Below are 21716 nucleotides of genomic sequence, written 5' to 3'. Positions count from 1 at the left end.
GAATTCAGCGAGCATTTCAATAGGGAAGTTGCCAACTCCCAACTGTTATGGCACAACGCATTAGTTAGTTATCTCGTCACCAACCCGTCCTTCCATTTCAAAGACTGCGGGAGGGGAAAAGACTGAAACCCATACCTTGTCAAACAGACCTTTCTCATACTGTGCATCGAACCCAGCTGCCTGATCCTTCAAGGGTGTGGCTACATCGGGAGCGTGGGCGTAGAAGACGTGGATACGTTGATCTTCTGCAAACTGTAGAGCATCGAGGCTCTCAATAATTGACCTCTCAATCTTTTCAGGCTCAAGGCTTCCTTTGATTCCTCCGATGTTGAGCAAAACCTTGGTATCGATGGTAAAGCCCAGCTTTGCTGCTCCTGTTCGCCCGAGAAGACGTTGTGATGCTCCCACGTCCGTAGGCGGATACAAGGCACTGGTATCGAGACGATCCACTCCGACTTGCTTGAGCAAATGCAAGAGCTCCGCAACCGAATCATCCCCGAGGAACTCATTGCCGAGGCCACCACATCCGAAAATAAGTTGCGGTGCTGTCGAGGACCCCATGTCCGTCACACTATACTAGGTTGGTGTACCTTTAGTGAAGTGACTGGAACCCGTGGTAAGAGACGAGAATTGCTTGAAGGCTGGAGGACATAAAATCATGAAATAATTCGAAAATCATGTTTGTTTAAGTAGTTGGTATACTAATTAGTGTCGATGCGGAGACATCGCCGCTCACCGGCCATGTTCCCTTGTCAAGAAATGTAGCAAAGTAATAATATTCTATAATTGGAAAGATGAAAGACCTGAATTGTGGCAACCCCATCAATTATTGTGTTTCACTGGACACATACTTGTGTGTGAGCTACTTCTGTATATGGTATACAAATACAGATATTGGTTCATTTTTTATTCATATTAGTGATTCGCCCGTCGATCATGTATTTCATGATTTGTACTTCTTTCTAGGCCCCAAGACTCCAACGCCACGCCGTGTTAGATAATACCACATCATCAACAGGCAATGTTGCTTCTTGTTTTCCCATTCGTGTCCGCCGTAGTATCGCCGTGTAAGTGAAAGTGGAGATCTCTCGCTCGCCTTCGTGGGTCCCGGCGGAAGAATTTCCGCAAATCATACTGGCCGGCTTTTGATGGATTGCCAATCTGCCCACGAACTGCTTTTCTTCAGCGGCGTCTTGCTAAGCGAATTGGGCCTTTGTCACTGTTCGCATTTTGAAGCTGCAACATCTCGATGCCGGCTGTAAGCGACAAGGGCTGGCGGCGGAAAGCCTGTCACGCGTGCGCGAGAGCTAAGAGACAGTGCAACAAACAGACACCGTCCTGCCGCAGGTGTCGAGAAAATCACTTAGAATGCCGATATCCGCGGGTAAAAAAGGTCTATGCCTCTGAAGAGAGTCCTCCTGCAAGCTCGCTTCTCAAAACCAATGATGCACCAGATGTTCCTAGACCCTCCGATGCTAGTCTTGATGTAGACTTTCATGAATTTGATCCGGATAATCTCGTATTTGTCAACACGACAACGATCGACGACAATCGACCCTCACAAGCGGGCATTGATGAGTCTTCTACTTCAGTCGTAGAACAGGAGTGGTTCTTCTCTCAAGAATCATGGATGCTGTCCCATCTGCCTCCAGGAGTACAGCAGCCCGAATTGCAAGGTGATGCCTTCCTCAAAGAATATATTAGCAGTGTCCAGCAATGGCTTCGGCAGTGGGTTTTGGAAGGCCAGAATCCATTTATTCACTCGCGACTCTATCAAGACTCGATTCCGTCTTGTATTCAAGATGCCTATACATCTCTCACAGCATACTTTCTCAAGAACTCGAGCAACGAGAATCTCACTTTTACTACCATCAAAGAGAGAGCTGCACAGTTGGTAGAGTACCGGGCTGCTCACTATCCCGGCCATGTCGTCGAACAACTGTCTCAAGTACAAGCTCTATTGATCTATCAGATAATCTGCCTCTTCGACGGTGATATCTCAATGCGTGCACAGGCTGAGAAGTACCTTGGCCAGCTGGATTGCTGGGCCGGACAGCTCTTGCAGACTATCTCCGGTTTTGGAGAGGGCGGCGGACAGCATATCGCAGCCGCAGATACAGACTTTCTCAGGCCAAACCAAGATCCAGCAACCATGCGCTGGAAGAGATGGATTGTAGCGGAGAGTACTAGAAGGACTTGGGTCACGGCCACACGGGTCCAGGCGGTCTATCTAGTTTTGCAACAGGGTTGGGCTGGGTGTCCCGGGACCTTGCTATTCACGGCGAGGAAGGGAATATGGGACGCGGACTCTGCATACTCATGGGCCAAGACTTGTAACGAGGACGGGCCGTTATTGTTGCAGCAGCTGCCGACACTGTCGGATGGGATCATCAGTATCGTGAGAATGTCGGAGATTGACGAGTTCGCCAGAGTATCGTTGGCATTGTCATGGGGACCAGAAAAGATGGCGAAATGGACCGACGGCTCGGCCTATAACCCGGACTCACTTGTACATATCTTTACAACTTCAACTAATGTTTAGGCCACGTCTTAGAAATTCAATGTAGCAATTCAACGTGCTCGTAACATTGCAAGCTACAGTTGATATCAATACACACCTTTCTCCAAACAGACATCTGAAAACGTTTCGGCAGTTTGTAACCCAAAAAACTGGGAAGGTCAAATGTCTACCCTCTAGATTACAAACAATGGATCAAGATCGATCAAAACAGCAATGTTTCTATGCATGCCCTCTCTACTTATAATACCGCCCTAGACTAAAATGCTGACGGAGGAGTGGTTATGAATAATTACCTCGATCTTGAGGAGATGTGAATGTGAAACCATACGTTTCCGGCCAAAATATACAAGAACCAAATGGACCAGAGGGTGCTTTCGTGTCCCAGTCAAAACCGAGAATGGATGCGAATGCAATGGTGATGCTGTGGTCGGGGGTTACAACGTTGCTCATCAACCCTTGAGCCAAATACATCGGATGGACGCACGACGACAACAAAGAAGATATAGCCTTAGTCAATACTACTTAGCAAGCATTGCTATGATAGATATAGATTAATATTTAATGGGTCACTTACCTGTACTTTCTGACTGGGGATATAGGTTTCTCTCTGACTCGCAGCGGTGATTGCGTCCCTCGCAATGCTTTCCATGGCTTGACATCCTTTTAACAGACTTTTCAAATCGTATTGGTTTTCTTGACTCGACTTCGTCAGATTTTGCACAAAGTCACCTAGGAGCGCAGCATCCTCGTCAGCCTGCGTCTCATGAGGGTTATCTAATATGTTCTCCAACAACATGATAACGGCACAAAGCGTCCAGGGCAAGACACTCCTATCTCATCGTTAATTTCAATTTAAACATATACGTATTTCAGTCTTACCAGATGTCTGGAAATGAATACGAATTAATGTTCTTTGCCCAGCGCAGTGTATTCCCAGCCGCCATGGTGTATCGTTTAGAGAAGGATATCCAGGAGTTGCTTCGCTTAGCCGGGCGCAATGCCATACCGATGGCGTTGTGGTATGATAAAAGAAGACTCAATAGATGGAATGGCAGGGCCACTTCCGTTGATATGTCATCGAAGTAAGGCCGGACCCCGTGAGGCAGAGTATCTTTCCATATTTTAAGCCCAATTTCCATCACATTGATGGATCCAAGCAGGTCAGCAGGATTGTGGTTCTTCTTTGCAGTCTTATAAAGCCTCTGATAAATTGTCGACTGTATAACAGCAAGATTGCATCTGTGACTGAAGATGCTGAACTCTCGTTGTTGTGTCGAAAATTCCTCTGGAATATCTGGACGCACTTCATCGTCGTTAAACGACGGCAGGATCCCACAGTTAAGGCTCAAGTTCTTGTCGAGGATGTAGGCAGTCCAAAAGGCCTTTTTCTTTCGATGGATTGCGATTGTATCAGACTTCGAGTCCAAGTTCTCCGTAGAAAAGAAAAGTGTCGAGTAAATGTTCAGAGCTGATGCGACAAGTAAAGATGTGGTACGCTTATCAGTTGATCGACCTAAAAACAATGCCATGCATAACACAGCTTCAATGGCGAGCAAGCTTCGTCCATGAACAAGCAAATGTGGAAAAGACGCAAAGGAATTTTTGAAAAATGCCCAGGCCGTTCTGCGGCTCTCGAGATACTGGTCGTTACTGGCTCCGTGTAGATGACCCAGTCCAAGCAAGGCATTGAGGTAAGCCCAGCGTTCAACATTCTCATTCGAAGCTGGCTGGGTCAATGTTGCTTGCAAGACGCTCGAGTCAAAAATAGGATAGACAGAGTTTATATCATCAAGTATTGGAATCAAGAATTCCTTTATGGCTTCGTCATTCATCATAGGAGAGAACCGTTGAGCTCTGAACCCACCGTGATACAGTTCTGAGCTGTTTCCGGCAAGTTCGCACCGTGTATCCCGAGATGCAATTAGCGAAGAGATATTTTCCTCGGTGTTTAACGCGACCAGAGTCTTTCTCGAGCTCGACTCAGATGACTCTGAGGTCTGAGCAAAAGATCTATTATCCCGTGGATCATTGTTGTTTCGAGAGATTGCAATGCGTGTTGTTTGCGGAAATATAGACATGTTCCCTATATTAGGCCTTGCATTTGTGTTGGGAACATCCTGTACTTGGTCATGTCTGAGGGAAGAATGCGTGTCAGGCACGGTCGAGCGATGAAGCAATGCCTCCATCCTGTTTAGTCGGCTTTCTAGGTCCTGAACGTGGCTCTTACTACGAAAACAATCAGCTTGATATCCAAAGTGATAACAGAACCTAGACCTTTTCCCGAGTCCCCTTCGTTTCTGAAATGGCTGATAAACACATTCTAGTCTGCGATGAGAGCAGAAAGTGCACGAAGGAGTGAGCCCATCGCAGCGGGTTTTCCTCGTCTTGCACCTCACGCAAGCCTGATCAGACAGTCAGAGAAGCATCCGAAAAGCTTTGGATTACTTACTTTCTCTACTCTGGACATTATGACAAGATGAAGTCCATCCCACTAGTGTCCCATATCGAGATTGACACACTCAGGCGTTACCAGTAATCGGCTCGGATTCGTAACATGATTGTTGATCAAGGAATGCGATACTATCCTTACTAATCTAGCACCACTTTCAATAAAGCTGTTCTGTGGAGAAAATGATTGCGTTTCATGTATGATGACGAGTATGGCGTTGATAAAGTAATTGAAGGAAGCCTGCCTGGATGATTACAAAGGGTGGACCATCACCATGTCCGCTCGAGGGGCTGGACATCGGCATCGGAAGAAAACTACTACCGATCAACCAATCAAGTCAAGTATAGAGCCTATCGGCAGCAATTTACACCCGATACTTAGGTACTTAGTACAAGAATGTCTAAGACATGTCTGCGTATATAAGTGGAAAGATCCCCCTTCTAGATCGATGAAGACGAAAGACAAATAACCAGAAACGAGTAAGTCAGATAAGAAATATATCATATCAGTTATTCCTTGGATTGCAAAATGTCAAGCATGCCAGTTGTCGCTGTTGCTGGTGGCACCGGAGGACTTGGTCGGGCTTTGGTTGACGCTATCATTGCTACTGGAAAGTATGAGGTCAAGATTCTGAGCCGGCAGGTAAGTTAAATATCATGACTTGTTGCTGCATCACTTCTGTTGCTAAATGTCAATAGTCAAATCCCGCCCTGGAGGCAGAGCTCGACGTCACGGTTCTTGCGGTCGACTACAGCAACATCAATGCTGTTACTAAGACTCTAGAGCAGCACAATGTTCACACTGTTATCTCTGCATTGAGTCTTCTGCCATTCAACGGTCCACCCAAGGAGGTTGAGCTCATTCGTGCCGCCGACGCGTCCAAAACGACCAAGCGTTTCATTCCTAGCGACTGGGGGTTTCATCCCGATAGCTATGTTAAGGAGTAAGCTCTATTGATCGCCTTGCAATAATATTTATTATGCTTTTGAGCTAACGTACCATGAAAATAGGGACGAGGGCCGCATTCCGTTCGTGGCTTACAAACGTTTATCGCAGGCCGAACTAGCCAAGACTGTCGATTTAGAGCACACGAGCTTTGTCAATGGTTTCATACTTGACTACTGGGGTATGCCACATATCAAAACATATATGTCTCCCATGACCGACGTAGTCGATATAAAACACAACGTCGCGGCTATTCCTGGGTCCGGAGATATGCCCATCATCTTCACTCTGACGGCTGATATCGCAAAATTCGCCGCGGCTAGCTTGTCACTCGAGAAGTGGGATCCAATATCGTATATCATCGGTGACAGGGTGACCTGGAATGAGTTTGTCCGCCTTGCAGAGGCTGCTAAGGGTAGGATAACAAGTTATTCTTTTGAAGCATTGTGCATAAGAAAACTGACATCGCATCTTCTCAGGCACCAAGTTCAAAGTCACTTATGAGAATCTCGAGCTTCTAGAGCAAGGGAAGGTGACAGAACTCCCTTCTCATGTGCCAATGTATCAATTTGTGCCCAAAGAAATGCTTCAGATGATTCTATCAACATTCGGCTTATGGACTGCAAAGGGGGCTTTTGACTTCAAAGCTGACAAAACCCTGAATGAGATCTTCCCCGATATTAAGGCTACTACTGTCGAGACTCTGCTCAATCTGGCATGGAAACAGACATAGAGGGTGTGAGTCTAAAGGCTGGAGGCTTGCATATTCGTCCTGCTAATTGTCATGTCTCAACTGTTCAATCTATCTAAACATGGGAGTCTTTTAACTTGAAATTCACGGGACACGATGGACTATACATGAAGGACGTGTTAACTAATGCAGATTGCCGACTTTTATATATTTCTTAATCATAGCGCTATTACAAACGATGATAACGAAACTAGCCTACGCAGATTGATTTTCGAAGCCGAAGCGTTGTCAAATCAAACTTGAGGTCCAAGGCGCTGTATAAACCCTCTTTCTATTTAGCCATAGGTGAATATTCATGATTGCAGGTCTTCTAAGCAAAGTGAATAGTTATGGGTAGTTCATGGTAAAGCTGATAATCAAATTCGTTACTCCATTCCAACACAAATACCTTAGTTAACGCTACAACACCTTCCAGGTCTAGTTGGCGCTGGTCGTTCCTCCAGAACCTAACATTGTCCAAGCGTGGGAAGCCCCAATCACCAACCATGGCTAGCACAATCTCTGTGACAACACGGACAAGGTCACCAGAGTTACCACTCCCGGCTAGTATTGCTCCAGCGGCCATATCCCCCATGCTTTCCCGCACAAACTTGGGGTTCCAGCCACGGGCATCGAGAGACGCTGGGTTATTATGGACAAACTGCTTTAGGGTGAAAGCTAGTTGGTGACGGTAGCTATCCATGACTGGCTTCGCATACACCGTTAGAATATCCTTCATCCCTCGATGAATACTCCATGATAGCGAGGCCCATGGTAAACAATCAAGTGCGTGCTTGATCATCTCCTCCTCTGTTGAATTGACAGCCATCTCCGTAACTCCTCCTTTGTCAGTGCTAGGCAGGGAAAGCACCATGTCTGAGGTTTTCCCCGCTACCTCCTCCGGATGGATGGGTCGTGCGTACATGAAGTCAACTTCGTAAACCTTTCCCTCCCATCATGTTGAAAAGATGCCGGCTTCCGTGAGCCCCTGGGAAGCCCTTCACCACATATTGGAGCTCGTACCGCCCCGCTGGCTTACGGCCACAGAACGCTACCTGCATGGCGCTGCCAGCCCCCCGAGCTGATACTATGCCAGCCAGCATTTGAACGCAGCGATCGACCCTTTGCACGAAGCTCGCTGGGTAAACATCTGTGGAAGCGCTGTGCGAATCATGTGGCGCGAATTTGACAATAGCCTCTTGCCCAATAGGCCAGGTTAGGTACCACTGGCCATTGTAAGAGGCATAGCCGGCCCGAAAACCGGCGGCATCAGCATATTGAAATGTTTTCCGGGCATTAGTGACGCACATGGCGACGAGGAGTGTGGTGCGAGAAATTGTGATACAGGCGCTACTTTGATGGCGGATGAGTTGTCGATGACCTAGATTACCCCAACCAGGACTGCTTGATGCCACGGAATCTTTATCGCTGTCAAATTGCACAGGACGCTCAGCCGTGCGGGTTACACCTTTCTCGGCGAGATCAGAGGTCGCCGGCTGAAGGTGAATCGGAGCCGTTGGATGGAAAATCGACAGCATGATGGACCAACCAGCCTTGCCAGCCTGCGGTGACGGCAGCCGAGTGAGATGGAGAACATTGACGCCGCAGAAGCCTTCATTGATATTGGCTGATATGACTGGACCGTCCGGGGGCGGCTTCACTAGGCGCCACCAAGGGAACTTCGACTGTCGCTGAAACCAAACGCCCAAATATTCAACGGTTCGAGTGGAGTGAAAAGGATCCAAGTTGTCAATAATGGCGCTGGCCTGAGATATCAACCCACCGAGGCCTGCCGTTGTGACAGCAAGCGACAGCCATGTCGCAACTGTTGAGGACGTGTCCATTTTGACCAGCAGTAATCAACCTCAAAGTCAATGGAATATGATCCTCCTAGTCGGCTTATTGCAAACAGTCTGCTGTGGTTTAGAAAGGCTAGGACTTTGGTGATGGTACCCTGTGTGTGAAGCGGCGGTCGGTGCGCTAATCGTTTCTTGCATAGCGGAGTTACATCGCGCCTTTTGGGAGGCCTGTAAGCGCCGTGGCTGTACGGTTGCAACTTCACATGGCTTCCTAGCATAGTTATAAGCGACCTTGGAAAGAAGGAACACTCGACGCTTTGGTGGTCATCAATTTTCCGCTTGATGTGGATATCATTAGAATTGCATCCTGTCTTCGAAGTCCTATAAAGCAACTGAAAGATATACTTGGGAGTTAAAATCTAGTCTATCCAATCATCTAAGAGAGCTACTTAGGTGTAAAGAGTATAGCTTGAGTCCATATAGTACTAGGGAAACCCCTGAGTAACGCTGAATACTAAGGCTATCAAATAGACCTCTTCGGTACTTCTGAGCGCTTCCAAGGGGGGAAAGTTGAGACTTCTAGTTTATGGATTGAAATGTGCTATTTAACCTCTTAGATGTGAACAATCTCCTCTACCCTGTGCCACAGCCACAGTAAGAACATTTTTCATTCCTCGCAATCAGGCACCTTCATCGTAAAGGAACCGCTAAGATCGCCACATTTTCCTTGCGCTCTGGTTACGGATAAGGTGCCGCCCCTAGACGAAATCTGTTGGAACATCAATTACACCGCTGAGCCAACTTGTCCAGTCCGCCCGATTATCAAAATCACCTCCGTATCTCAATTGTTGAATCAGGAGACGATAGCCACCCTTCAACATCGGAATCGAGTGCAAGGATGTAGCGGCGTCGTATAGAGGAGGATCGGGCCATGTCTCTATCAATGCTAGGTACGGTGCGTCGGCAACGTCGATAACAATGTTCCCTAAAATCTCCACCCCGGCGATAACGCTGTTCGTGGGCGTCGCTGTCCTGGTGTAGTTCACCGGCGCACTCGGGTCGAAACCGTAGTAGGTCGGCTCGAAGTCGATTTCTGCGCGGACCAGGTCCATTCGTGACATGTATACGGGCTGTAGGGTAGAGTAGAGAATGCCTAGCGACGTGGGATCGACCTTGATATAGTTCCCAATACCGTAGCCTGTAGAGTCGAATACTTGAGGAGCTCCCAACGCCGAGTAGTTCGCAAAATCATTTATATTCAATGGCACTGGCACCGACCCTAAAGTCGCAGCGGCTGAATAATTGTAGCCAACACCCATGTATGGGATGGAAAGCTGCTCGTGCCGAGTGGACGATATAGATATAAATCCAGTGTATATGGGAATTTGGAGTGGGTTAAGGCCCTGTGGTGGTTGGATATTGAGAGGAATTTTTCGAGTACCTCCCGCAGGAACTGTAACGGTGGAACCTGCAGGAAACTCGACTCTTGCGGCAAACGGTAACGAGTCTAGCCGCTGGTAGGCAAGATTGTAAAAGCCCTGGTTGTTCGGTACATCTGGATATGGGAAATGCGCCATGCCGGGAGTGGGCGAATGTGAGAGCGTATACTCTACATCTTTGCTGGAAGGGTTGGTTATGTCAATGGAGATTTGAGACTCGGCAAGGACTTCACTAGGTCCAAGTTCGAGTTGACCAGGAGAGGCGAAGGAATGATAGAATATTGCGTCGTATGCATTGACCAATCCCGCACCTTGATGAACTGTTGGAGAAAGGTCGCTTCGCGTGGCTCGAGTCATGGGCCTTGAGGTTGTTTGCAGGCGCGTGAGGATTTCAGTGACTGATAAGTCGGGTAGCTGAGATTTGACTAAGGCATAACACCCTGAAAGGTATGGAGTAGCCATGGAAGTGCCACGAGCAATAGCCCATCCCCGGGCAGAAAGCGGCCAGCTTGACAGAATTTCGCCACCAGGAGCAGCAATCTGAGGTTTGAAGCTGAAATCCCATACTGGACCTGTAGCACCATAGGGTGAATCAGTCATGTCATTATAATTGTAGAGGGCCGGATGGGACCGTGGAGTGCAATCATACCTGCGCTGCTGAAGTTATTCATCTGTCCACCCCAAGATTGCCTCACTAATTCCGGAGTGGCATCAGTGAACCTCACAGAATAATCTGTTGACTTCTTTGCTCCCACGTAGATCTTGTTGTTTGTTGTAGTGCCGAAATTTAAGGGGACGCCGTTGTCATCGGTGACAGGGATAGCTGCGGCATAGCCTTGAAGAAAAGGATTGCCAAGAACATCCTTGTCCGGGTACGTCAAAACATTGCGGAACCCAGCAGCAGCAGCATTTGACTGGATCAAGGCAAGTCCGCAAAGCCCACGCTTTACAATAACGACGTAGTCCTCCTTACTTCCAGTGACATTTCCCTGAATGGCGTCGAAATCGATGGCTCTGCAACCAAAATCACCCTGTACACTTCCATCTCCAACGACAAGGGCCCAAAGGGTTTTGTTAAGAGGAAATGGATATACACTTCCATAACGAATCACTTCGCCGTTGGAATCTATCATATCAAAGACTTGGAAGAGAGTGTTCTCTACCGATGCAACGGCAATCGCGGCGGGACTATTCCCAGGCGCCTCGATTGAAAAGGGGCTAGTAGCGCCGTCATTACCAGCTGCCACCACTACCGCAATCCCACGGTCAGTGAGAGATTGGATAAGAGTGTGATAAGGATCGTGCGGGGAGTTTCCCACGGCTGAATACCCGCCTATGGAAATGCTGATGACATCCACGCCATCATCAGCAGCACGCACCATACCAGCAACAAGGACATCGGTGCCTACGCCACCGCTACAGCCCAAGACGCGGTACATTCCAATGCTAGCCTCAGGAGCGACACCGACCAGCCCATTGAACAGTGGATAGTCGTCTGGAACCTCCATTCCGATAATTCCTGTTTCACTGTAAGTGAGAGAATCGTGGTGATAAGGAGCGACTTGCATACCAGTGACGTGGGTTCCGTGACCTCCGGTGGAACAGGTAGCCAAAGGATCATCATCAGGTACAGGAGTGTTATAACCATTGTAGTCGTCACCAACCAAGTCGTATCCAAAAGAGATCTTGCAACCGGGACCGAAGCAACCGCCAAGAGCAGGATGATAGTAGTCAACACCCGTATCCAAGATACCAATCTTAACTCCCTTACCCTTGATGCCGGAGCTATGCAAGCGATCGACACCAGTCATGGCATGAGGACTATTATAGTCCAAACCACTGCTGCCATTTTGTCGCTTCTCAAAGTGATCTGAAGTAGCTTCAGGAAGACTTCTGAGGCCCTTTGTAGATGCCACGTCTATGGCAGCTAAGGGGCGTGGTAAGAGTTGGACAGGCCACATGTTTGCCACTTCAGGGAGAGCTTGCATAGCGCCAACAGAGTCGTTATTCAGGAGTTTTAAGGAAAGGCCATAAAAGAGGTCGGTGTCGACGAACGAGAATCTCACTTCGTATGGGATGGACTTTTCAAGCGCACGTTTCGCAAATGCGACGTGAGTATGATCCCCCGACCGACGTCCAAGGGCAGTGGCATCATGCAACTGAACCATGTACACGTCTGGAACATACTCAGGCTCCGTCTTGACATTAAAGGATTCTGCTAGTGTAGCACAACAGGAGAATGCCAAGAGGACAAGTCCGATCGGTGTATACATCATTGCCAGACCTGAAGCTGAGCGGTAGTTTCTTGTGATGGGATGGGAAATCTCGATCTCATGTTGTCTCGTTATGGAAGGGTCGCAACAAGCAACATTATATAGTTTTGTCCGCTCAAATTTTTCCAATGATTCCGCACTAATATCATCGCTAGATATTCACCATAGCGGCTGGCCTCGGCAGACAACAGCTGGATATTTTTCTCGGAGACGGGACTACTAGACCGCTTATCCGTATGCTCTAGGAAGATAGTAGCCAAAGGTAGCAGAGTCAATACCCCTGCGTCCTTAGTAATAGTCCAACTAATTCATATACTGCTATAGAATAGGAAACTGAGAAAGGTGAGTAAAGGGTCAAAGAGTGTAATCACGAGAAGAGCCGTGATATTCTGGGGGAGGGAACCCTATTGTCTCAATAAGGCAACTGAAAACCCTCAGACAGATGCAATACGGTGTGACTTGAAGTGGGACTCCTGATATTCGGTTATGTACTTCGTATTCATGGTCTGATCCTGTGAATGATAAAGGTGAAGTAGTAATGTTGTACATGTACGTGTTGACCTTACCTGTGTGGATAAACTGAGAGGGTGCTGATTCGTCAGTAAACCCGCATCGATCTTAGCGCCGTAACTCGAAGAAGATTTGATAACGCTAGCCATACAACGCCTGCGATGAGGCTCGCTATGATTGTGATGTAGCATTTGCAGAAGTTCCTGAAACCCCTAGCCTGACTTAGAAAAGGCTTTGTTTCTTCAAAACAGCTCTTCCTAGGTACCTTCCTTAATCATGTTTAGTGCTTTGATAAGTACTTTCTGGAATTTACCTATGCAATCAATGACTCCGCAATCACGAATAGAGCTTAATCTTATCACTGAAATAGGTACCTGAAACTCAAAATCAGGCATGGCTTAACAACAGTGTTTCGCATCATTAATTAAACAGCACAAAACGCGCCTTCTCGAGCTCTGCGCCGCAGTCTCGATGCTCGTCGCCGTTGGTCAACGTTTTCGTGTGCGAAGCCGTCATTATGGTAGTTAGGTCTTTAGGATTGCGACGGTCTGGCCAATGACCTTCGTTTTGTCGAGGACGGCCTTCTAGGCCATATCGACGAGAAGAGCTGTGGCCTATTCGTGGGGCTTGCTAGGTAGTTATCATAACGGACAGGATGCCGTTGCTCTAATTGTATTCGTACCTGTCTATTTCCCAAATGTATAATATCATGAAATTAGCCAATCTGTCGATCCAGAGGCAAGTAGACTGGGGGGCGTTGGGCCGACGCTGAGTGTGAACCCGAGTGTGAATCCCAGTCTGTTGCATGCTATCTCGAAGAAAAGTAAATCGCTTTCAAACTCGACTCAAGTAGTCGAGTTCAAAGACAAACAAGCCACCGAGTTTGTCAGACGTGCAATTGGAAGAGACCGCCATAGTGGGATGTGGATTGGCTACTAATGGCTGAATTGATAGATCCGAGGTAACCTCGAAAGTCGTGTAGCTGAGGCCAGATCCAAATTCATAGAGCGGTTCGATTTTCAGTGCATCAAAATAGCGATAGTCGATCAATAAGCCTTCTGTGAAATTCGACTGCCACGCTGTTGGAGAGTTGACATCGACACTAGAGGGGTCGACAACGAGGAAGCCATAATCCGCCTCCGTGACTGGGTATTGTATATGGAAGTCGTCCAGATGGGTAAACGTCCCCCATAGTACATCCAGACTGGATTTTCCGGATTCCTCGCCGGGCAGATGAGCAGCAAAAATAGCCGTGACATTAGGATGAGTCACCCAGGGCATAGTGCTGATGTCACTCGAGTGCGTTAATACAATAGTATTTGGGCATATTTCTGCAATACTGTTGACGACTGTTGCTGAGTTCAAATTCGCCTCAAATGCCGGTCCGTCGAATCCCTCGGCCGCTAATTTCTTGAGGAAGACAAGACAAATTTCAGGTATCAGATAAATGGTATGAAAATCAGCGGCCGCGAGCCAGTCGTCGCTCAGGACTTACAGCACATGAGCACCAGTGTGCGCGGCCCGAGCCTTGATAGCTTCTAGCGGAGAAACGATATATGTGTGGCGGAACTGCCCGAACCGCCGCCGATATCCAAGGTGCCATATACCGGGCCTACGTTTGAGACACGCCAGCACATGATGAGGGTTTAGAAGTATCCTTTGATGCGTAAGAGTTTCAGGATCTACTACCCCTGCCTGTCGCAGTGAAACATGTCCATTTTAAAGGCTTAAATGTGAACCGTGACGCCGTTTCTTTGGTCAGACGATAGTGGTGACCCGGCGCACATATCTCATCTAACAGAAAATAAACAACAAAGCTGCGTTTCCTGTGTGCTAGCTTGTAGTTCCTCCAAGCTTCCTTCGACGTGCCACTTGCCAGCGTAATCTCTCCCTGTTTTCATAAGTGGCTACGGAGGCTGACTCTATCGAGCTGCTAAGCCGTGTGCAGAAGCGCTATGTACATACCGCCTCCAAGAGCTGAGAAGTTGGTGATAGAGCTCACGAGGTAGCAACGATCCTGATCGGTAACAGCAATTCTGTCTTGGGTCTATAGCAAACCTTCCGAATGATGCCTGGGAGGACAAGGCGTCACACCGCGGCCAAACTCTATGTCTCGCTAGGAGTGACTTTTGCAGCTAGGGTCACCAAGGCTGTACTCCAGAGTACGTATGTCATGGTTGCCTAAGCCGTTGGCCAGGAGGGCCTTTATATAGCCCACCTACACCATCGACACGTCCATAGTGGATCAACAACTAGGTATCACCATACTTTCATATCACGCAACAGTGCCAGTGAGAAGGGTCACCTTAACCACTACGTGGTTAAGCCTGTCCACGGGCAATTCGCAGTACGCTCACACGAGGGCGCCGTACTGCAGGGTGCACAGCAAGTGAGGTAAGGTGACCAACTTCCTGTGACAATATAAAGTGCTACGGCAGTTAGAGTAAAGTGGGGTTATGATGTTAGGCCGCTAATTCTGATATCAAATACAGTAATGACTGTGATTACTATATACTGAAGATAGTTAAAAAAAAAAAGAATGATGGTAACTATCTAGTGTAAACAGTATTTTCCCTTCTTTCTTTTTTCTTGTTTTCTTTTTTTTTAAAAAAAAAAGACAGCGCAAATAATATCTATACTTCGTTCGTTGAAAAGAGAAAAACTGTCTAGTACCCATTCACCTACGAATCTGCTAGCTCGTGTAGGTTGTCGCCAGTCCTCTAGGACTCAAGAACCGAAGGAATGTCGATACACTTGGGGTGCAGCTCGATGTTGCGCTGGCTCCACCAAGGGTTCTTCGCGGCAATCGAGATCAAATCCCTCCCCTCCACATCGGAGTATTGCCCTAGGTAATACGCAATATAAACTGTAAAGAAGTGCCCAAAGAAGAACTTCTTGAAGAAATTGTCCTGGTCAAGGTCGATATTGACAAACTCGATGTTACGGTTCTGAGGGACTTTTTTGCTACCGAACAGCCCTTCTAGAGTCTGAATCTTGTTCCTCGTATAGTCGTCGGCGTTCGAGTCACAGAAAGTGACGATGGCCTGCTTGGTAGCCGGGTCGGAATAGGCAGCCACTTCAGTGTGGGAGAATTCGTGCAGGAGATTTCGGTGAGTCGGAACCATGGCGATTTCGTTGAAGAACATGGTAGTCTGTTTGAGCAAGGTGACGTACCAGTCCGCCGTGCTCAGCAGGGCAATACGGCTACCCCTCAGCTTCTCAGCAATGGCCTCCGCTCGCTTGAGGGTTCCGTCGTGGAACTCCTCTTTCAAGAACTTGACCGAGGCCTCGAGCTCTGATTGATATGAGGACTTCGTGATCTTCAGCTTGTGGAACAAATCGAGGAATATCGAGAAGAATTGCTGAACGTGGTAGAGGGGGTATTCCCGGTCGGCATGTCTCAGCTTATACTGGATCAGCGACGTGCCATGATCCTTGCACAAAGAGGCAATCTTCCCGCCTCCAGATAGGACTATCAAGTTTTTGTTGCCTGTCATCTGTCGCATGGTCTCGAAGAACAGGCACGGCTCGACCGACCAGCCACTATAGCAGACAATGATCACCAGCGTGGAATCCTCTTTCATCGTGTTTCTGTCGATAAACCAGTCGAGATCGTAGTCATTAATAACCTGGACGTGTATCGGGATGTGCTCCGTCAGAAAGAAGCCCTTGACGATGTCGGACACCACCGAGGAGCATCCCATCCCATAGAAGACGATCCTCTTGAATTGTCCGGACTCGATCCTACCACGAAGACCGTTGTCCAGTTCACCTAGGTCGTACTCGTGGCCCCAGAGTATACTTTCGAAAAGAGGGTCGCCGAGCATTTGCTCGAGACGCTCTAGGCGTGGCTGCATTTTCTGTTGTTTCTGCAACATGATTCTGATTGAGAAAAGCCTAAGGCAAGAAACAGATTATCTGTTGTAAATAGTAAGTTATAATAGCTTGGCCTGGGTCTGTAGTCAAAAAAGATTACACCTTCTGTAGCAGATGTAGCAGTATAGCGATGCGAAAGAAAGATTGGAAAGTAGCACTCTCAACAGGGAGTCCATCTGGGGTTGTCTCACGGTTTATATAGACACATTCGATCCACCACATTGTTCATAATGAGCGGCGGTCTACCTTGTAGAAAATGTGCCGGTGACCGCTAAGTTCATTGCAATACCGATAATCTTTTCGGCGGATGGAAGGCTTCTCCAAGATACCTCAAAGCCAAGCTCTTGGTATAGCTGCCATCACCCATCCGCCACTCAAGACAAACCATTCCAGAGCATGAGTGAGCCGTTCCGCAGCTCTAGACTTCGCTATCGCACGTACCCTTGACCAATCGGTCTCTACTATTGCGATCAACCTCGCTATTACGAACTAGGATAATGCCTCATGACGACAGCGGTGAATTTTGCTACGCGGCGCCGCCAGCCGTCTCACCGGCCACAACCCCACAGGGACGAGCCCCGGCTCGCGACCCTATCCTGTCAGCGGCTCATCTGTAGATCCGAGGGCTAGATCCCACTCGGAAATCGTGGGAGTACCCATAAGCTACCCGTCCTTAAGGCAGTATAAGCGGATCCGATAGGCTAAGTCCTACTCGGAAATCGGGGTTACCTCTAGGCAAACTTTCTAAGTGGTATAAACTGGATCCGAGGGTGATCCGGTCGGCTGGGGGTGCGGTCCGCGGCAATCATGGAACTAGTCCCCGAACTCCTACCGGAGAGTCACCACAAGGGTAGGGCTGGAGCATGTTGGCCGCCCTCCTTGTTATTGTGATCGGGCTTTTAGACTGCATTTCCAAGGACTTGACTGTGGCAAGTCCGTTAGCGAAACTGTGGCTTGGCTATGGCGCAGTCCCTGGCTATACTGTATATTGACGGTGGCCCTAGGTCTCTCTATGGAACCGAGATTACAACCCCAATTACAGCCATTCAGTCACACGCACTCGCGAATTGGTTGATGTTCCAAAGTCACTATGACCACATCTCTGTCAGGCAAAGTCGCGCTAGTCACAGGCTCTTCCCGATCCATCGGTGCTGGAATCGCCAAACGCTTTGCCGAGGATGGTGCAAACGTCGTTGTCAACTACGTTTCCAACTCACAGGCGGCCGGCAGACTTGTTGATTCCATTAATGCCAGACGAGCAGGCGCGGCCATCGCTATCAAGGGAGACGTATCTACGGTCGTTGGTGGTCAAAGGCTGTTATATGAGACAGTGAAATCATATGGAAAAATCGACATCATTGTCTTGAATGCCGCAATCATGGGCAGCAAGCCGTTGGCGGAAATCGATGAGCAGTTTTTTGATGACCACATGAACGCCAATGTCAAGGGACAGTTATTTCTTGTTAAAGCAGCCGCTCCACATCTAACTTCCGGTACGTTTTTTCTTGTATAATTGTGGCATCCACTCTAATTTAAAGCTTCTACTATTCAGGTTCCCGAATTATATTCCTCTCTTCATCACTTACGAGGCTATCCTCAGTCTTGCCCGACGCACTGGTCTATATCGCTACCAAGGGGGCCATCGAACAATTATCTCGTGCCCTTGCCAAAGACTTCGGAGTCCGGGGCATCACCGTCAACACCGTTTCTCCAGGCCCAACGGATACTGAACTTTTCCGCAAGGGCAAGACCGAAAGTTTCATCAACTACATTGCCAGCCAAACGCCATCCAATAAGTTGGGTCAGCCAGAGGATATCGCCTCGGTCATTTCCTTTCTTGCAAGCCCTGCAGCAGGCTGGATTAATGGACAGAATATTGTCGCAAATGGGGTGAGCACGACTATTCTCAGAATCTGGCTTTTGGAGCTAACTCATTTCAGGGCTTCGTTGTGTAAGAGATCCATGCCGAATTTCGTACTTATCGGGTTGTCCGAACAAGAGGTATTGAGGGTAATTGTGGGTTTCATACCGAAAGAGGTCAAGACAACGTAGCAGATTAGGTGGTTTTACACGAGTTTTGCAAATTTCTGAACGAAGTAGGTCCTCTATTTGATGTGGCTACTTTTTCGGTCTCTTGAATGCCACCAATACATACATTAGACACCCAGCCACCATTGACAGCCCCGAAAACAGTTGTGCGTAGAGGTAATCACCGCCGTGGATAGCAGTAAGCTGCCCCCCGATTGGCGGTCCAGTAAAGGAGGAGATACTGACTACGCCTAATACCATGCCAACTCTTGTACCAACACGAGTGGGATCCGTACTCAGGTCACCAACCGCAGTGGAAACCAAACTTTGTGAGGCATTTGCCGTTATGCCGTAGATAACTGCCCATCCAAAGAGACCTCCAGCGGAAGATACACCAACCCAACCAAGTAAAAGAACACCGCTGATTCCGATTGCTGGAATAAGTGTGTTTACGATACCGAAGTATCGATCTGCAAGTAGAGCTGGAATGATTCTCCCCAAAAACCCTACTCCGTTCATAACAATTATGGTCAGCAACGATTGTTTCATAGAGAAGCCCAATACTTCACGTGCATATATGCCGACCTATTTCTCCCTTAGCGTCGTATGTACTTTCGAAGATTTGTTCCGAGGACGCGACTTACATAGAAGTAAGCAAAGTACACGCCCCAGAGAGCGAGAAAGGAGCCTATGGCAAACAAAGAATACCATAGCTCCCTGAAAGCGCTCGGGTCGAAGAGTGAACGAGGTTTGCGCACTGGCACACGAGTCCTAGTGAAACTAAATATCATGATCGCGTTGAAAGTAATCACAAACCCCATGATGAGGACCGTCCACCTGAAGCCCAGGCTCGACATGCAGGTGTACGCAATGGTCGGGAATGTCATACCACCTGTTACTGCTCCACAAGTCGCCAGGGATACGGCGAATGCTCTCTTCCGCTTGAAATAGGTTGGTATGATAGACACCAAAGGCGCAAAGAGTAATCCATGTCCAAGGCCGCTGCAGACGCCTTGTGCCAGGAACAACTGCCAGTATTGCGTCGAAAACGCTGTCGCGAAAACACCGACAACTTGAAGCGTACAGCCAATGGCAAGAGAATGGCGAAAGTAGCCCATGTCGACCGTTCGTCCTGAGAAGACGCCGACAAAGTTGAGTAGGAACATTTGCATTGATCCAATCCAAGCGATGTCTGAGGCAGACCGGCTCAGTATCTCGACATAGTACTGCTGAAAGAACCCGAAACTTCGAATGTGAGTTTAGGGTTGCAAGAATTGAAATTTCCAGGAGGATAGCATGAACTTACGAGGTGATGTAACCCCAGCAATTAAAGATGACGAGGTGCCCCATACCAACTTGAGTCCATGCTGCAAACCCGCCATCGGGAGGGATATCATCATGCGTCTGTCGGTCTTGAAGCCCTGCGGTTTCTGTAGAGGAGAGTTCCTGAATGGTGAGTCCTCGCCCCATTGTGCAAGACTCTCTACAGATCGAGTGTGACAATCTAATCAAACATTAGTGTTATTAGTTGTTTTAGAGTGTCACCCCCCGTTAGAAAGGGCCCCTGACGCAGTTTTTAGAAGTTCTGGATGAGGGCCGTGGTGGCTTTTGAGTAAGAAAGCTTACCCAAGAGAGTCTTTACTCACAGGCAAGGGTCGGTTTCTAATAGTGCGAATTGCTTGACATGTCAGACGCGGGGACATGGATTCGCATGGCCATTGACGAGAGCCGATGTAACGAATCCCCCGCGCTACTAACCGGGAATTAAGCAGACGAGCCAAGATACGAACGGTCCATCGTGACGGAAAGAACGTAGCACCTAATGACACCTTTAAAATCGACCAGCATTACGAATGTTAACTGGAAGCTAGTACTCTACTTCCTAAAGTTCGGATCAGCAACCCCGCGAGGATACCTTTTGACCAGTCCCTCTGATCGTTTTTGTTAGCAGTAATCTCGACGCCTGTGGTAAGGTGATGTTATTCCTAGGGCGTCCTTGGTGACAGACTGACAATGACAGAGGATTGCCCAATGGTATTACTATATAAAGGTCTATTACCTTCTTGGTATACTTTGGATTTATAGTTTGATCGCCCCAACCCCTGTGATCTATTGCATATTTGTAACACTTAGATATACATTTGAGCATACTAAATTGACAGGTCAAAAAGGTTAAAATCAAGGATCTTCTTGCGCTAAAAGCTCGGCAATGCTATTTGTGGGGGTACACGTCTTTTTCTTCCAAAATTGAAACATCAGCTGTAACCTAGCTAGAGAGAGCTGGGTGAAGCGATCTCGAGAACTACAAAGGGTATGAGTTGGCAGGGTTTGCTGACAGCGGAACCGGTCAAACCGTGATCTGTTAACGGAGCGGTGACGTGTCGGAACTATCGATTTGAGCATGCTGTTGCCAGCTCTCTCGTGGGTGTGTGGGTTATCTTCTTCAATTCTATGTGACCACTCATTTCACCTCCTCTGCTAACCACTCCGGGCAATACCCCACCTTGTGTATAATCAAGTATGTAAACTCGGCTTCTATACAAACCCGTATTTTATACAATATGACATACAAAATTTTCATTATAATATTGAGGGCCTCATGGAACCTACACAGTACACCTACATGCTTCATTCTATATGTACGTACATTGCATACGTACGAAGCCCCACCCTTGTCGTAACTCTCCGTAGGAGATCATCGCAGGCCGCATCCCCAGCCGACCGGACCACTCTATACCGCCTTCTTGGCCACGATTTCCGAGTAGGACTTAGCCTATCGGATCCGCTTATACTGCCTTAGGGACGGGTAGCCTGCGGGTACTCCCGCGATTTCCGAGCAGGATCTAGCCCTCGGATCTGCCGCTCACAAGATAGGTTCGCAAGGCAAGGCTCATCCCTGCAAGATCGTAACCGGTGAAGCGGCTGGCAGCATAGTATAGTAACAAGATTCGGATACCCCTGTGTCAATGTGAATACAGTCCTCTCGTCCATGGCATATAACTTTGTAAGCAAGTCTAATAGAGTCGGCGTATCGCCACAAGCACAGAACAACAGTACTGTTAGTCACTGTTGATCAGCCAAAGTGCTGCCCGGAACAACCCTCCTTTCATGCCTATATAGCAATGCTCTCGAGAGCCTTTTCCCAG

The 21716-nt window shown here is 48.1% G+C and overlaps 4 protein-coding genes across 4 annotated transcripts; 2 read left to right on the top strand and 2 right to left on the bottom strand.

Annotated features, from left to right (window-relative positions):
* Positions 1-5507: 5507 nt before the first annotated feature.
* Positions 5508-6648, top strand: UCRPA7_2075 (putative nmra-like family protein; the record flags this gene model as incomplete). Its single annotated transcript, XM_007914650.1, has 4 exons — positions 5508-5612; positions 5669-5913; positions 5981-6330; positions 6395-6648. 4 exons carry the CDS (start codon positions 5508-5510, stop codon positions 6646-6648), a joined length of 954 nt encoding a protein of 317 aa, XP_007912841.1.
* Positions 6649-10053: 3405 nt separating this feature from the next.
* Positions 10054-11694, bottom strand: UCRPA7_2074 (putative thermostable alkaline protease protein; the record flags this gene model as incomplete). Its single annotated transcript, XM_007914649.1, has 4 exons — positions 10054-10064; positions 10533-10897; positions 11213-11402; positions 11454-11694. The coding sequence occupies 4 exons, from the start codon at positions 11692-11694 to the stop codon at positions 10054-10056; spliced, it is 807 nt and encodes a 268-aa protein (XP_007912840.1).
* Positions 11695-15386: 3692 nt separating this feature from the next.
* Positions 15387-16523, bottom strand: UCRPA7_2073 (putative bifunctional phosphoglucose phosphomannose isomerase protein; the record flags this gene model as incomplete). Its single annotated transcript, XM_007914648.1, has 1 exon — positions 15387-16523. The coding sequence occupies one exon, from the start codon at positions 16521-16523 to the stop codon at positions 15387-15389; it is 1137 nt and encodes a 378-aa protein (XP_007912839.1).
* Positions 16524-17632: 1109 nt separating this feature from the next.
* Positions 17633-18497, top strand: UCRPA7_2072 (putative nad-p-binding protein; the record flags this gene model as incomplete). Its single annotated transcript, XM_007914647.1, has 3 exons — positions 17633-18035; positions 18143-18432; positions 18483-18497. 3 exons carry the CDS (start codon positions 17633-17635, stop codon positions 18495-18497), a joined length of 708 nt encoding a protein of 235 aa, XP_007912838.1.
* Between the last annotated feature and the right edge of the window lie 3219 nt (positions 18498-21716).

This window comes from Phaeoacremonium minimum, assembly GCF_000392275.1.
Source record: "Phaeoacremonium minimum UCRPA7 unplaced genomic scaffold PA7_03_scaffold_146, whole genome shotgun sequence".
NCBI classification, from domain to species: domain Eukaryota; kingdom Fungi; phylum Ascomycota; class Sordariomycetes; order Togniniales; family Togniniaceae; genus Phaeoacremonium; species Phaeoacremonium minimum.
The sequence above is the reverse complement of the archived record's forward strand: the minus strand, read 5'-3'. Positions and strand labels throughout refer to the sequence as shown.